The sequence below is a fragment of the Lepidochelys kempii genome, chromosome 4, assembly GCF_965140265.1.
Source record: "Lepidochelys kempii isolate rLepKem1 chromosome 4, rLepKem1.hap2, whole genome shotgun sequence".
NCBI lineage: Eukaryota > Metazoa > Chordata > Testudines > Cheloniidae > Lepidochelys > Lepidochelys kempii.
This window is the reverse complement of record NC_133259.1, coordinates 137,454,847-137,471,943: the sequence shown is the minus strand read 5'-3', so window position 1 is coordinate 137,471,943 and position 17,097 is coordinate 137,454,847. Positions and strand designations below refer to the sequence as shown.

Genomic DNA, 17,097 nt, shown 5'->3' with positions numbered 1-17,097 from the left:
TCAGTGTAAATCCTTAACCTTAACTTAATCTGCACAGGTGTCACTGAAGTCAATGGGGTTGCACCGGGCATAATCTGGTCTGGAAAAAGCCCATTACAGTAGGGATGAATCATGAAAAGGAAAGAACAGAGATGGAGCATCACAGCCCACGTTGAATTTGGGGGGGGCTGGCAGAGAAACCTTAACTTGCTAACTGAATAAACTATACATTGAAATCAGTGGGATACAGTGATTAATTAACCCTGCAATGTCATTTTCACAGTCACTTTTTTAGGGTAGAAGTGCATTTTAAGCAAAAGATCTAAGGCTTTTTACAGGATGTGTGCATAATTATGCTGTACACCACCAATATTGCCTAGGTCTAATCCTACCTATTATCCTCACTGCGAAATCAAATCATTGCAGAGAATAATCAGGCAAAGCATCATAATCACTTAATGAGGAGAATGATTAAACTAATATCCACACCTGCAAATCCTTGCTGTGTGCTTTATATCACCTACTGCTATATCTCCCAGTACATTTTCTTAAATGTACACAATTTATTCTGAATGCAAATGTCATGGATTTAAACAGGCTAGAAATAAGAAAGACCTATCAGATGGCTAGTCCATCTCCATGCCAGTGCAGGACAAGTCCCTACAGCATATATTCTACTGTTTTGCCTAGTCTTGTTTTAAATACTCCAAGCAATTGGGCTTCCACAGCTTGTCCTTTAGAGAATTTTTTTACCCTGCCAGGTGGATGCCATTGAACAACAGTGAGATACTGTTATTCAAAGGACAGAATAGGAAAGTAAATGCAAATTGTTAGCCAAATGTATACATATTAGGCATAGCACACACCACATTATTATTGTAGTATACACAGCACACGGGCAGTTATGTTCACAAATTATATTATGCCTTTCCCACAATGTTGTTCACTTCCATTTATGCGAAAAGCAATACCCATAACCCTTTGCACAGCTGAAGTCAGCAGTGGCACAGGCAGATACAAAACCCTGTGAAAGGCAAGATGCCTGAATGGATGTACCTCTATGACCTAACTGGTAGTTGGAATGCAGTATTTCAAACAGAGATAAGGAAGAAACTGGCTGGTGGTTTCAGTCTTGGGTGACGTGCAGAGTGCTATCTAAACTTGCAAACAACCCTACTATAGATATAGCAAGTTTAAAGGCATATTGTTTGAAGCACACTTTCTGTTTCAGGCGAACTGAACACAGAAGTTTCAGAGTAGCAGCCGCGTTAGTCTGTATTCGCAAAAAGAACAGGAGTACTTGTGGCACCTTAGAGACTAAAAAATTTATTTGAGCATAAGCTTTCGTGAGCTACAGCTCATTTCATTGGATACATTCGATGAAGTGAGCTGTAGCTCACGAAAGCTTATGCTCAAATAAATTTATTAGTCTCTAAGGTGCCACAAGTATAGAATCATAGAATCATAGAATATCAGGGTTGGAAGGGACCCCAGAAGGTCATCTAGTCCAACCCCCTGCTCAAAGCAGGACCAATTCCCAGTTAAATCATCCCAGCCAGGGCTTTGTCAAGCCTGACCTTAAAAACCTCTAAGGAAGGAGATTCTACCACCTCCTTAGGTAACGCATTCCAGTGTTTCACCACCCTCTTAGTGAAAAAGTTTTTCCTAATATCCAATCTAAACCTCCCCCACTGCAACTTGAGACCATTACTCCTCGTTCTGTCATCTGCTACCATTGAGAACAGTCTAGAGCCATCCTCTTTGGAACCCCCTTTCAGGTAGTTGAAAGCAGCTATCAAATCCCCCCTCATTCTTCTCTTCTGCAGGCTAAACAATCCCAGCTCCCTCAGCCTCTCCTCATAACTCATGTGTTCCAGTCCCCTAATCATTTTTGTTGCCCTTCGCTGGACTCTCTCCAATTTATCCACATCCTTCTTGAAGTGTGGGGCCCAAAACTGGACACAGTACTCCAGATGAGGCCTCACCAATGTCGAATAGAGGGGAACGATCACGTCCCTCGATCTGCTCGCTATGCCCCTACTTATACAACCCAAAATGCCATTGGCCTTCTTGGCAACAAGGGCACACTGCTGACTCATATCCAGCTTCTCGTCCACTGTCACCCCTAGGTCCTTTTCCGCAGAACTGCTGCCTAGCCATTCGGTCCCTAGTCTGTAGCTGTGCATTGGGTTCTTCCGTCCCAAGTGCAGGACCCTGCACTTATCCTTATTGAACCTCATCAGATTTCTTTTGGCCCAATCCTCCAATTTGTCTAGGTCTTTCTGTATCCTATCCCTCCCCTCCAGCATATCTACCACGCCTCCCAGTTTAGTATCATCCGCAAATTTGCTGAGAGTGCAATCCACACCATCCTCCAGATCATTTATGAAGATATTGAACAAAACTGGCCCCAGGACCGACCCTTGGGGCACTCCACTTGATACCGGCTGCCAACTAGATATGGAGCCATTGATCACTACCCGTTGAGCCCGACAATCTAGCCAGCTTTCTACCCACCTTGTAGTGCATTCATCCAGCCCATACTTCCTTAACTTGCTGACAAGAATACTGTGGGAGACCGTGTCAAAAGCTTTGCTAAAGTCAAGAAACAATACATCCACTGCTTTCCCTTCATCCACAGAACCAGTAATCTCATCATAAAAGGCGATTAGATTAGTCAGGCATGACCTTCCCTTGGTGAATCCATGCTGGCTGTTCCTGATCACTTTCCTCTCATGCAAGTGCTTCAGGATTGATTCTTTGAGGACCTGCTCCATGATTTTTCCAGGGACTGAAGTGAGGCTGACTAGCCTGTAGTTCCCAGGATCCTCCTTCCCTTTTTTAAAGATTGGCACTACATTAGCCTTTTTCCAGTCATCCGGGACTTCCCCGGTTCGCCACGAGTTTTCAAAGATAATGGCCAATGGCTCTGCAATCACAGCCGCCAATTCCTTCAGCACTCTCGGATGCAACTCGTCCGGCCCCATGGACTTGTGCACGTCCAGCTTTTCTAAATAGTCCCTAACCACCTCTATCTCCACAGAGGGCTGGCCATCTCTTCCCCATTTTGTGATGCCCAGCACAGCAGTCTGGGAGCTGACCTTGTTAGTGAAAACAGAGGCAAAAAAAGCATTGAGTACATTAGCTTTTTCCACATCCTGTTCTTTTTGTGAACACTGAGAGTGAGACTCACTTCCCAGAAGGAACGATAAAGTATGAACTCTCTCCGTTCTGTACTGTACTGCTTTGTCTTTGATAATAACATTTGGCATTTTAGTTATTTGTTCTTACACATTCTTAACAACAAACCACAAGTGTAATCAAACAACTGGATATACTTTAGACAATAAAATAGAAAGGGATGCTGCGGAAAATGAAGACTGTAAAGGTCAGGCCAAGAAGCGTGTTTGTAATGTGGGGAACCCCAGTACGGAAGTTGCCTCAGTAATATATTTTCAATATATCATCACCCTGATCACATGTTACATCCACTCTCCTCTCCATTTGCTCATCTTTTTTAAATATATGCTCCTAAGAGGTAGGGACTGTGTCTTCCTCTGGGGCTGGAAAGTGCTACCGCAAAACAAACAAACAGAATAAAACTCTGAGCTAGAATTAGCTTTGCTTCCTTTCAGTAGATCTTCAAGATGAACCCAAGAACCACCACTGTCCTAGCAGAAAGACCCAGTGCACAATGGCTAAACAAGGTACAACAGGATAAATGGAATGATTTTGTGCCTTACGTTCACACTCCTCTACATCCAGGTTGAACTGCTGTAAGGCCCCCAATGTAAGCTGCCTCACTTCAGCTTCTAGCAGCAGCTGCATCAGTGAAGTGGATAAGTGTTTGCATGCAGACATACATGCAGTCTGAGCCACCTTACCCTGGAAAATAAAAGGGAAATCATTAAGAAAATGATGCATAGGATCCAAATGGGACCAACCCGTCCACTTGTTAAAACAAAAAGTACTGTACATTCCACCCTCCTTAAAGAGTCTCCTCTGGCACTAGGCATTTGTATGGTTCCCAGACATATGAAACCTTATTGTAATGATCCTCATTAAAAGGATTCCTTTTTAATAACTTTAAAGAAGCTACAGCAGGGCTAGATCCTGCATGATAGAAAAGGCCGTCTAAGTGCAGCTCAGAGCCCTCAATGCTGAAGACCATTGTGGTTATTGCATTCAGCGCCTCTCTGCATCAGTCATGGATCAGCACTCACATCGCACTCGCCATCTGTACCTAGCCCGGGCCCAGGCAGCTAATAATCCAACCAGTGGACCAAATTCGATGATGAATCCTAGTCACGTGTCATCTAAGGCACATTGCACATCCGCTAAGAAGAAAACCTAAGCAATGCCCAACAGCTAATGGGTACAAGTTACAGCATAAGCTTATTTTGCACATCATCTTTCATGAAAATTGCACGCTTTAGAGAATTTACTTAGTTCCTAGACCAAAAACAATAGCATTAATTGTATTCATAAGTCCTGCAAACTCAAATCAACAAATGAACCAGTATCTGAAGATATGTAGAGTGGGATTTTCAAAACTGTTTAGTAATGGCCTAACTCCGTTTGTATTAAAATCAATGGGCGTTTTACCATTGACTTCAGTGGGAGCGGAGCTAGGCCTAGTGCTGAATTTCTCCCCAGATAACACATGGAATCTATATTATGGTGTGGTTGTAGCACCGTTCTCAGGCACTGGTTTGGATGAGAAGCAGAGTGGAGGTAAGCCCATGGCCCACTGCAGGGCGCACACAGGCCTCCTGCATATAGCTGTAAATGTAAAGTCCATTATAAAGACTGGCTCTAGCAAGCTTAGTGCTCTTCAACCTTCTTCTGATGCTATCTAGGCTCCTTGCAGACACAAGCAAGGAGCGAGCTGAAAGAAATGTCATCGAAGGAACAAGGTAATTGAAATAGCTGTGGTTATCCTGATAGAATCACTCCCCGGGGGGAATCCGAGGCAGTTGGCTGCACCTCCTGTCTTGTCCCACCCTAGGGAATGTGATTATCAACATTCTGCTCTCCTTAAACCATACCTAATTCACCAGTGATTAATTAACTGGTGGTGCCTACAGGCAGGAAAAGTCAGCCATTATTACGTGAGGGCAGCAGTGACTGCTGCTGTGCACTAAAGCAAAGCCAAGTGCTCTGTGCAGACATTTTAAAACCTGTGCGGATAGTAACTTCTTTAGCTCCAGCATGAGAAACATAAATGACAGCAAGTACAAGTGGCCATGACCGCTCCGATAAAGGTGATATCCTGCCTATACTTACAGGCATCAGGATTTTCTCACAGTACTTAGGAATTATTCCTCTTGTACATATACACAATTTAAACTCAAAAACATAAAACGTGACCCATTTCCTACGCTGCCCCCCCCCCCAGTTTCAGGGCTATCTGCATGGGGAAATTTACTGGTATAATTATACCAGCAGAGCTGGGCCAGCGTAAGTCCCCACGTGGATGCTCTCTTTCGGGATTCAGGATGCCTTTTTTGGTTCCACTTAAACAATTTCCAGAGACACAAACTAAACTGAAAAGTATCAGAGTAGCAGCCGTGTTAGTCTGTATTCGCAAAAGAAAAGGAGTACTTGTGGCACCTTAGAAGGCATTCAGTGAGTGATCACTCTCGTTACAGTGTGTATGTTAACACCCATTGTTTCATGTTCTCTATGTATATAAATCTATGCTATATAAATTCCACTGAATGCATCCGATGAAGTGAGCTGTAGCTCACGAAAGCTTATGCTCAAATAAATTGGTTAGTCTCTAAGGTGCCACAAGTCCTCCTTTTCTTTTTATAATTATATTGGTATAGCTATACCAGTAAACTTGCATAGAAAAGCCCTAAATCTCTAGTCCTGTTTCTTGGTGGAATGAAGGAGGATTCAATAACAAACAGGATCAGAGTTTTAGGGCTTTTATACACATGGAAATTTACCAGTAAAATGGCTTATAGCATAGTATAAATATACTGGTACTGTGACATATATAAACTTCCTCATGTAGAAAAGCCCAAAAACTCTGATCTGGTTTCTTATTGAATCCTCTTTCACGCCACTAGCTACACCACATATACTGTCCCCCACATAACCTTCAGTTCCGTGCCTGTTCCAACATTTGTAAAATAGGAATGATGCTTATCTTTTGTAGTAAGGCAATCTGAAAATTATGGATGAAAAGCCCCATATAAAAGCTAAGTACAATTATTTGTGCAACAGGGTTTAGGGACAATCATACTGAGTGTTTCGTTGCACTTCTTTTTACCACCAGTTTAATAGTTTGTGAAAGTTGTAAGGTAATTTTTTTTTACCAACTACTTAAACCTCTTGAGATTTGTTAGCATATTGTTAAAAACTTAAATTGCTATTAGCTTCAGCTGCTACAGGAACTAAAGAGAAAATTCTTATTAAATCTTTAAGTATTATTTCTAACACACACTTTCTTTCGGCCTTGCCAATTAAATTTCATGTTTGAAGAACAGCTGAGATCTCAACACAGGGAAGATCGTGCCAGGTACAACTGCCCGGAAAGGTCAGACAGGCGATACTGGCAGTAAAAGGACTGGAATTAATCATATACAGTGTTGGGGTAGCAGTGCTGCTCCCAGGATTTGAGAGAGACCAGGTGGGTGAGGGAATATCTTTTATTGGACCAACTTCTGCTGGTGAGAGATATAAGCTTTCAACCTCTTCTTCAGGTCTGCAAAATGTACTCAGAGGGTCACAGCTAAATACAAGCTGGAACAGATTGCTTAGCATAAGTGAGCTGTAGCTCACGAAAGCTTATGCTCAAATAAATTGTTAGTCTCTAAGGTGCCACAAGTCCTCCTTTTCTTAGCATAAGTAGTTAGCACCTATTTTAAGAGACCATTCAAGGTGAAGGGGCCGGTTAACACCCCTCTGCAGTGCGAAATATGGGCAAAGCCAAGCATGAACAATTAAGGATGTAAGGAGCCAAGGATACAAAAGGGAGAAATCGGAACGACTGGTGGTGCAGGAAGTAAACCAGATATTATGGGGATAAGAGAAACATGGTGGGATAGTCGTCATGACTAGAATACAGGCACTGAAGGATGTGTGTTCAGGAAAGATAGAAATAAACAAAAAGTAAAGGAGTACTTGTGGCACCTTAGAGACTAACCAATTTATTTGAGCATGAGCTTTCGTGAGCTACAGCTCACTTCATCGGATGCATACCGTGGAAACTGCAGCAGATATTATATACACACAGAGATCATGAAACAATACCTCCTCCCTCCCCACTGTCCTGCTGGTAATAGCTTATCTAAAGTGATCATCAAGTTGGGCCATTTCCAGCACAAATCCAGGTTTTCTCACCCTCCACCCCCCTACACACAAACTCACTCTCCTGCTGGTAATAGCCCATCCAAAGTGACAACTCTCTTCACAATGTGCATGATAATCAAGGTGGGCCATTTCCTGCACAAATCCAGGTTCTCTCATCCCCTCACCCCCCTCCAAAAACCACACACACAAACTCAAGAGACTTACTCTGAAACCTGTCAATAGAAATAAACGTAAACGTCGTGGAGCAGCACTATATATTAATGACGAGGTAGACTGTAAAGAAATTCAGAGTAGCAACCGTGTTAGTCTGTATTCGCAAAAAGAAAAGGAGGACTTGTGGCACCTTAGAGACTAACCAATTTATTTGAGCATAAGCTTTCGTGAGCTACAGCTCACTTCATCGGATGCATAAAGAAATCTGTTGGCATAAAGTGGAAAATGCAGTGAGGAGAGAGGTGTGGGGGGAGAGAAAACCTTTTGAAGTGATAAACACCCATTTTTTCCATGGTCTGTGTGTATAAAACATCCTCACTGCATTTTCCACTTTATGCACCCGATGAAGTGAGCTGTAGCTCATGAAAGCTTATGCTCAAATGAATTGGTTAGTCTCTAAGGTGCCACAAGTCCTCCTTTTCTTTTTGTAAAGAAATTAGAAGTGATGAAGTGGATCAAATGGAATCTGTGGCCAAAATCACTGAGGAAAAAAAGGTAACAGAGGCTGCACTGAGATAGTGCTTGGGGTGTCCTACAGACCCCCAAGATTCAATTTCAATATGGACAGAGAAACCTCTTAAATATTTTTTAATTAAATAAATGCTACTGGGAATTGTGTGATTATGGGAGACTTTAATTTCCTAGATATAGATTGGAGGACAAGTCCTACTAATAATAGTAGGGCCCAGATATTCCCGGATGTGAGAGCCAACAGATTTCTTCACTAAATAGCCACCAGATCAATGGCAGGATTTCTAATGAATCTATAAACTCAGGGGTTGTACCCTGTGACTGGAGAATTGAAAATATAGTACCTATATTTAAGAAAAAAAGTGATCCAGGAAACTACAGGACTGTAAATTTTACCTCAATTGTATGCAAAGTCTGAGAACAAGTTTTGAAATGGAGCGTAATTAAAGGCATAGAGGTATCTAATATGGTGTTACAAAAAGGTAGATCATGCCAGACCAACCTGATTTCTTACTTTGAAAAGATATCTAATTTTCTAGACAAAGGAAATGCAGTAGATCTAATCTACCTGGATTTCAGTAAAGCATCTGATATAGTTCCACATGGGAAATGAGTTAAATTGGAGAAGATGGGATCGATATGAGAATTGAAAAGGGGAAAAGGAACTGCGTAAAGCAGAGACTACAATGGGTCATGCTGAAAGGTGAACTGTCAGACTGGAGGGAGGTGGACCAGAAGAACAGCCACACTAGGTCAAGACCCATGGTCCATCTAACCCAGTATCTGGTTTTCAGGCAGTGGCCAATGCCAGGTGCTTCAGAGGAAATGAACAAAACAGGGAAATATTGAGTGACCCATCCCCGGCTGTCCACTCCTAGCTCTTGATAGTTAGAGGATAGGGACACCAAGCACATGAGGTTGTATCCCTGACCATCTTGCATTGATGGGCCTACTCTCCATGAAAGTTCCTCAAAGGTCAGTCTTGGGACCAATCTTATTTAACATTTTCATTAAATGACTGTGGCACAAAAAATGGGAATGTGCTAATAAAATCTGACAACGACACAAAGTTGGGGGTATTTCCAATAGAGAGGAGGACTGGAATATACAATACCTGGATGACCATGAAAACTGGAGAAATAGAAATGGGATGAAATTTAATAGTGCAAAGGACAAGGTCATGGCACTTAGGGGCTACGAACAAGAATTTTTGCTCTAAGCTGGGGACTCATCAAGTGGAAGTGACAGATGAGGAGAAAGACCTGGGGTGTACTGGTTAATCACAGGATGACTATGAGCCATCAATGTGACGCAGCCACAAAAAAGGCCAATGCAATCCTAGTGAGCATCAAGCGAGAGATTACCAGGAGAGATTGGGAAGTATTAGTGCCATCATACAAGGCACCGGTGAGACCTCATCTGGAATACTGTGTGCAATTCTGGTCTCCCAGAAAGATGAATCCAAACTGGAACAGGTGCAGAGAAGGGCTAGTAGGATGATCAGGAACAGAGAACCTACCTCATGAAAGGAGACTTAGGAGCTCAGCTTATTTAGCCTAACAAAACAAAGTCTGAGGGGAGATACGACTGCCCTCTATAAATACACAAGAGGGATAAACACCAGGAAGAGGAAGTAGTTATTTAAGTTAACGGCCAATGCTGACACTAGAACAAATGGACTTAAACTGTCAATAAGTTTAGGCTTGAAATTAGATGAAGGTGTCTAAACGTCAGAGGCGTTCCAGAATAGCCTTCCAAGGGGATGAGTAGGGGGCAAAACACCTAACTCGTTTCATGACTGAGTGATACATTTATGGAGGGGATGGTATGAGGAGGTTGCCTGCAATGGCATATGCCCCATCCACAACTGCTATTAGCAAATATCTCCAACGGTCTGAGATGGGATGCTGGAGGCAGAGAATTATTTCCCAGGTGTCTGGCTGGTGGGTCTCATCCACACATTCGGGATCTAACTAATTGCTATATTTGGGGTTGGAAGTAATTTTCTCCTAGGTCAGATAGGCAGAGGCCCTGGGGTTTTTTCATCTTTCTCTGCAGGGCAGAACATGTGTCACTTGCTGGTTTGAACTAGAGTAAATAGAGGATTCTCTGTAACTTGAAGTCTTTAAATCAAGATTTGAGGACTTCAGTAACTCAGTCAAAGCTATAAGTCTGGTTTTCTAAACCTTTTATCATTTTTGTTGCTCTCCTCTGAACTCTCCAATTTGTCCACAACTTTCTTGATGTGTGGCACTCAGAACTGGACACAGTACTCCAACTGAAGTCTCACCAGTGCTGAGCAGAGCAGGACAATTACCTCCCATGTTACTATACCCTAAATATTAGCCTTTTTTGTAACTGTATCACATTGTTGATTCATTAAATTTGCAACCCCCCAGCTTTGTGGTGTCCACAAATGTTATTTGCATACACTCAACTCCTTTATCGAAGTCATCAATGAAAATATCAAATAGTTCTGGAGCAGGACAGACCCGCAGAACCCCACTAGATATATCCCCACCTCCGCAGGTTTGACAGCAAAGCACTGATAACTACTCTTTGAATATGGTCTTTCAATCAGTTTTGCACCTATTTGATAGTATTTTCATCTAGACTACCATTTCCTAGTTTGCTTATGAGAATGTCATGTGGGACTGTATCAAAAACCTTACTAAAATGAAGACATATCACAACTATCCAAGTACAGCTTTCCCTCTTATCCATCAGGCCAGTAACACTGTCAAAGAAGGAAACTAGAATGGTTTAGCAAGAAATGTCCTTGACAAATCCATGTTGGCTGTTACTTATCACTCATCTTCTAGGTGCTTACAAACTGATGGTTTAATAATTTGTTCAACTAATTGTTTAATAATTTGACAAGATGTGAATAAGCCATCTTGTTCAGAGTGGCAGGCACTATTTTCAACTTTTTTTCAATATAATCAGAGCTAAAACATTAAAATATTGAACACTATAATTTACAATGCTGTTCTCCTTTTGAAAAGTGGCTATCGTGTATGTAAAACTGGCAACTTCTTCAATCAACAGATATGTTCTTCATGGGCATTTTCATGCATAGCTGCTTACATTTTCCTTAACAAAAAAACCTAAACACAAAATTCTTCTAGTCAACACGGCTATGAGAGTGAGCTTGACTCTTCTCTGTCAAATGCATTAGCCAAATCATGACCGGGGCACACCTCTACAACCCCTGATGTCAATGGAGCTGCAATGATGTAACTGACAATATAATTTAGCTTGCAGAATCCCAAAAGATGAAAACAGCCATGATGTGGGAGCAAGATAGAATCACAGAATCATAGAACCATAGGGTTAAAAGGGACCACAAGGGGTCATCTAGTCTAACCCCCTGCCAGGATACAGGATTTGTTGTGTCTAAAGACACAACAAGACAGATGGCTATCCAGCCTCCTTTTGAAAACCTCCAATGAAGGAGCTTCCACAATCCTCCATGGCAGTCTGTTCCATTCTCCTACTGTTCTTACAGTTAAGGAAGTTTTTCCTGAGATGTAATCTAAATGTGGTATGCTGTAGTTTGAACCCATTGCCTTGTCTTACCCTCTGTGGCAAGAGATAACAATTTTTCTCCATCTTTTTTATGGCAGCCTTTCAAGTATTTGAGGACCGTTATCACGTCCCCCACCTTAATCTCCTCTTTCCCAAACTAAACAAACCCAGGTCCTTCAGCCTTTGTTCTCAGCTACTCTTCAACTCCCATGATATGAAAGGGGTTTGTTCTTTCAATAAGAAAACCAGGGATCTGTTTTTCAGAGTTTGAATTCCGGATGCTTCTGAAGAATTATGATGGAAATTATGAAGGAAAATAATGGTAAGGAAATGGACTGATAGAGGCTGAAGAAAAAGTAAACTTTAACAGAAATTTAAGGAGGGGTTGAAAAACCAAGCTTTCCCTATAGAATATGGTCAAGGACAGGCAGGCCATTGGGACCTGGATCCCATTCATCTGGCTGAAATACCAGCTAACAGGAAAGCTATCACCAGAATAGAGAAAAATACTATAAGCAATCCACCTAAGCCTTTTAAAAAAGGGAGCACTGAGAGACTTCCTTGAGGCTTGACTAAGATCCTATGGCTGAGAAGGACATTGCACCAGAAGATAGATGTGGATATGGTGTTTTAATGGGCAAACAGATTCCTCCACCCACTAAAGGGGAATGCTAACTGCTAAACAGACTTCCAAAGATGCCACCTTCTACAGACCAAAGCAACAAGGTGGGGCAAGTAAGTTTCCTTTCCCTGCACATTTATCATACCCCATAGTCTCAATCTAATGCATTTTTTTTTAGGTGCTTTCTTTCATAATCTTAAACCAGTTTTGCTTGCCTGGTTTCTTCTCAGGTTTTCCAGCTACTTTTCAACACCCAGTGGCAAAACTTCCACTAATTCTAATGGGAGCTGGATTGTTTTTTAGTGTTTTTTATATCAATTGAAGATCCACTGCCACTCTACATTTCAAACCTTCTCTGGCTAAGAAAAGCTAGACGAAGCTCTCTCTTTACAGCCTGTCAAGTCACTCCTTTGGTCACAGGAGTCCTAGAGAAGTGATATGGGGTGACCTCAGTCCCATTGCTGCCCCACAGTATTCTGTTCAGATTCTTTTACAGCCTTTATCACCACGGTAGTGGAATGCCTGCCAGAAATGTCATATACAACTTGACTAATATCTGTTATATGGCTTGTTTCTTCTCCCTTCCACTCTCTATGAGGAAACTGTGTGGATATTTAAAAAAAAAAACTATATTATATATACCCTGTGCTATCAACAAAAGGCAGACCAAAGAAGTGCACATCTTGCACTTGGACTGGACAGTAGTGAGATTGGTGGTGGTTCTAGATCCTGTGGTCCTTCATTCCAGAGAGTTGGACCAACACCTAAGAAAGCTGTCCTTGCACAGACAAGTTTTACCTTTGTGGTAGTCAGTTCCACTGAGCTTGAGGAATAGAGCTGTCTATTCTCCTCATCCTGGAACTTCAGGTGACTTTTTAAGATGTCCTTGGGCCAGAGCATGCCTGAAGATAAGACCTAATGCCTTCAGTTTGGCACTATATCTCTGAGAAGCTAGCATAGAGTGGAATATAGCTCTAATACACTTGCACAGGCCTGTGTTGCTGAGGAACTATGCTGCCATGTTCTGCAGTAGCTAGAATTCCTCAAAGGCTGATGGTTTCATGCCCAGGCAGACAACATTGCTGTCGTACAGCTGAGAAGTGACAAAGGCATGTATTACTGTGTATGATGGAGTATTTCAGTGAATCTCAGTATGATCGAGAATAAGCCAAAGAAACAAAATCTGACCTTGTGAGGTCAATGTGCAGACCTAATTAATTTTTTTAATAGTGTTATCTATGTATACGAACTATTTTACAACTATGATGTTTCTGTTAATCCATACAAACTAATATTTTGCTCTCACACTAGCTTGTGCTTAAATTGCAGAACTCACAAATTAAGCAGGTTCAGGATGCTAAAGGAAATGGTATCAACAATTCAATAGGTAGCACTCTACCTTGTGATTCAGAATTGAACCAATGCCCCAGCACAATAATGAGTTCTGTGCTGCTGGAGGAGCACATTTCAAATAAGATAAAATGGATGTCGTGACAACTTATGGTCATTAAAGACCTTGTGACACTTTTTCTCCTACCTGGATACCTCCATCCTTTTCAGTTGTATGCAATATTTTGCTTCATTTCCTGCCCAAAACTAGTTTGTAATATTGCTATATAGTGTTCAAAAGCTGCTTTGCTTGACTCCACAGGCCGCTGAAGTCCCTCTATATAAAAGTTCTCCACATTTGTGGGTGTAATTTTTAGGTACAATTTTAGATGACTGGACAATGAAATAATCGAAGCATTATCATCATCAATCAACGTTTAACAACTGCAGGAGCAAGAACATTAAATATATACTTGTATGTTTTAATAAAAACCGGGACATACTTACAGAACAGCTAGTTTTTATGGCAGCTTTCCAAAATTCTACTCACCTTCCCAAATGGGGAGAGAACTTGGTTTTCTTGGAGGGTTAAGCAAAATAGCATGAGTTATTTTCATCACTGTAGTAAGGACAGGCAAGTAGATTTTAATGCCTATGCTAGTAAGTTTTCCTGACAGTTTTAAAATAATCTGTTTTTAAAATTAATCAATATAATCTTAATATATCTTGCAAGCGACAACCATTGTTGGGTTTCATTCATTTTCTGCAGTGGGGATATTCCTTCTGGTAAGATGCTGGTCTATCCATTATAGAGAAAATACACTATGTGTCTCCTATTGTTTATTGCGGTTCCCAGTGTCCATGAGTATTCATTACTCACCTCAAAACAAACAGCTTTATTAAAATTAACATGAAACATGGGAACTTATGTCAGGTAGATCCAAAGGCTTTTACATTTTATCATGTATTTGTACCATTTTGACACATTCAGTGATTTAAAGATCACTTGTGCCAATTTCTCATTTCCAAACATAGTGGTAACCACAAAACTATTTCATTGCTATTTTTCTTCATTATTGAGAACAGTCACTTGGGTTTTATTGTGCACTGGCAACTCAGGTATATTTGTTCACAATTTCATTCTAGCTTTAAATGACAGATATAAACAAAGCTGTCAGAAAGGACAGACAGCGGTAAGTTGTGCGTTGCGGCCAACATTTTGAAACATGAGATCATTTAAAAAATGTAATGTGCTCTCTTCTTCTGTTTTACAAAGAAATCGGGTGTTAAGAGCATTATTCTTTAATGGGAAATACAAATAATAATTTGTACCTGTCAGGCCAGATCCAACTGCCATTGAAGTCAGTGGGGCAAGACTGAGCCCTTACAGAACTTTCCACCTGTAATTCTCAAAGTTCTTTACAGAGGAGAGGAAGAGCGGTCATCTACATTTTACACAGGGTGTAACTGACGCACACAGAAGTTGAGAGACTTGCCCAAAGCTACATAGTGAGAGTCGCAGGCAGAGCTGGGAACAGAACCTAGGTGTCGTGAATCCCAGAACCATTTTAAGTCCATTAGATGACAAGTGCTCTTCTGTTCTGGATGCAATGAAAGATAACATTCTAATATTTGAAAGACAGTTTTGAAGTTTTCTTTCTCTATGTAGACTGAAGGTGGTGATGTGAACTGCCCTGGGACATTCATCAGGTATTTTGCCATGAAGCTCATCTTGTCAGCTTGTCATCATAGCCATACCACCGTCTACTGTTATCCTATCACCTATGGTTCTTTCGGAAGCATGTTGGTGGCCGTTCAGTATGTGGTGCTCTTCTTTGGGAGTAGGCATTGAATCTACTCTCTAAGTGTTGCGAGAGGCCTCGAACCGAAATGACTTGCAGCCATCTTCTGTATGGACTTAGCATAACCCACAGCCATTTTGTATATTCAGCCACCATACATTGGAAATAAAAACTACAGCTGGGAAAATTCGGTCTTGGCTTAGGTAGATAGACAATACCAGTTGCAGCATTACTAAGAGGGATAGATACAGTAAAGTCACAGATTCATGAAAATGGAAGGGAGCACTGGAATGGGTTACCTAGGGAGGTGATGGAATCTCCTTCCTTAGAAGTTTTTAAGGTCAGGCTTGACAAAGCCCTGGTTGGGATGATTTAGTTGGGGATTGATCCTGCTTTGAGCAGGGGGTTGGACTAGAAGATGACCTCCTGAGGTCTCTTCCAACCCTGATATTCTATGATTCTAAGGGAGTATGGACAAGCTAACCTTGAGTTTCTGCAAGTTTCTTACTGAATGTCTGAGTTTCTTGTTAAAAGTTACTTTTGCTGATAAGTAGAAACTATGAAGTTTTGCTATTGGTAGAGAAATTGTTTTATCCCATTAGGGGTTATGATTGGCTAGATTTATTGGCTAGATTTAAGTATAGGGGTTCTCACAACAAATTTTTTGGTGGCCTTAGACTGTGGCCGCTAACTCTTGCTGGTGGACACTAACAATTTTTTCTAAAATACTTAATTAACTTTAGGAAAAACAAATAAATATGCACATATCCATGTCCAAATCACTGTAATTGATTTCTGTAGGTTTTTTTTTTTTGCGACCTCAGGAATAAAAATAATGGACAGTTGTCTCTATTCTTTACTGGACCGAAACAGAACAGAAACACAAAGAAGGTGCTTTGGATGTTCTGCTTTTTTGGTTGATTTTTTTGTAAAGACTTGCTAGCTAGTAAGTCTGCTGCTGTGAAAAGTGAGATTTGTTAATATCATTTTTCACAGCTGACTTACTCAGCCCCAGGAAGCTGGGCAACAAATTAAGCCCTGGATGGGGGGGTGGATAGGGAGGCGGAGGGACCAGGGGCGATGGGGGGGCTGGAGGCAGCAGCGGGGCTTGGGGTGATGGGGGGCGGGGGTGAGCCCAGAGCTGGAGCCTGGGGTCCCGCTGCACGAAGGAGGCAGCAGGGGCCAGGGGTGATGTGCAGGGAGTGAGTCCAGGATTGGATCACTGGGCCAGAGCCCAAAGCCCTGTTGCTAGGGGAGTGAAGGGGGGAGGCGGAGACCGCTACCGCCCAGCCAGAGCCTGCCACCTGCTATGCCAGGGCTGAAGCCCGAGCAGCACAATCCCTGGGAAGGTGGGGAACTCACTCTGGTCACCTGCTTCTACAGTGTTTGTGGCTCCAGGAAGGGGCATGCACCAACGCTTGCTGGTGGCCCTGGGGGGGAGGGGCCACTGCTTTGCCCCTCTCCCCCACCACCCAGGAGGCTGTGGCCACAGGAAAAGCCCCTGATGGCTGCGTTTGAGAAACACTGGAAGAAGGACTCTCATTTTAACTATAATAATGAGGGTCAGAAGAGAAGCTTGTTGGAACCTAACTCCAGGACACAGCTCATGATCAAAGCTGCCAGAACGCTTATACCCTGCACGACCATACCGTGCAGCAGCCGGAGCCCCATCAGGAGATGGCCATCGGCTTTATTGGGAGTGGTGAGCGTTAGATGCTTGGAGTGTGTATGCTGTTGATTAATTGATAATAAATTTACGTTAAGGATATTTACTGTGTAAAGGCTTTTCCACTGGGAAAAGGTCCCATTAACCCGTCGAGGGTCACTGCA

At 42.1% G+C, this 17,097-nt stretch overlaps 1 protein-coding gene across 4 annotated transcripts in view; it reads right to left on the bottom strand.

Moving 5' to 3' along the window:
• The window catches only part of EXOC6B (exocyst complex component 6B), a 450,651-nt gene that overhangs the window by 119,418 nt on the left and 314,136 nt on the right, over positions 1-17,097 (bottom strand). For all 4 annotated transcript variants that reach the window (XM_073343016.1, XM_073343018.1, XM_073343017.1 and 1 more), the window contains one exon: positions 3,723-3,864. In XM_073343016.1, the coding sequence (XP_073199117.1) occupies positions 3,723-3,864 (142 nt within the window). The remainder of the gene's footprint in view (positions 1-3,722; positions 3,865-17,097) is intronic.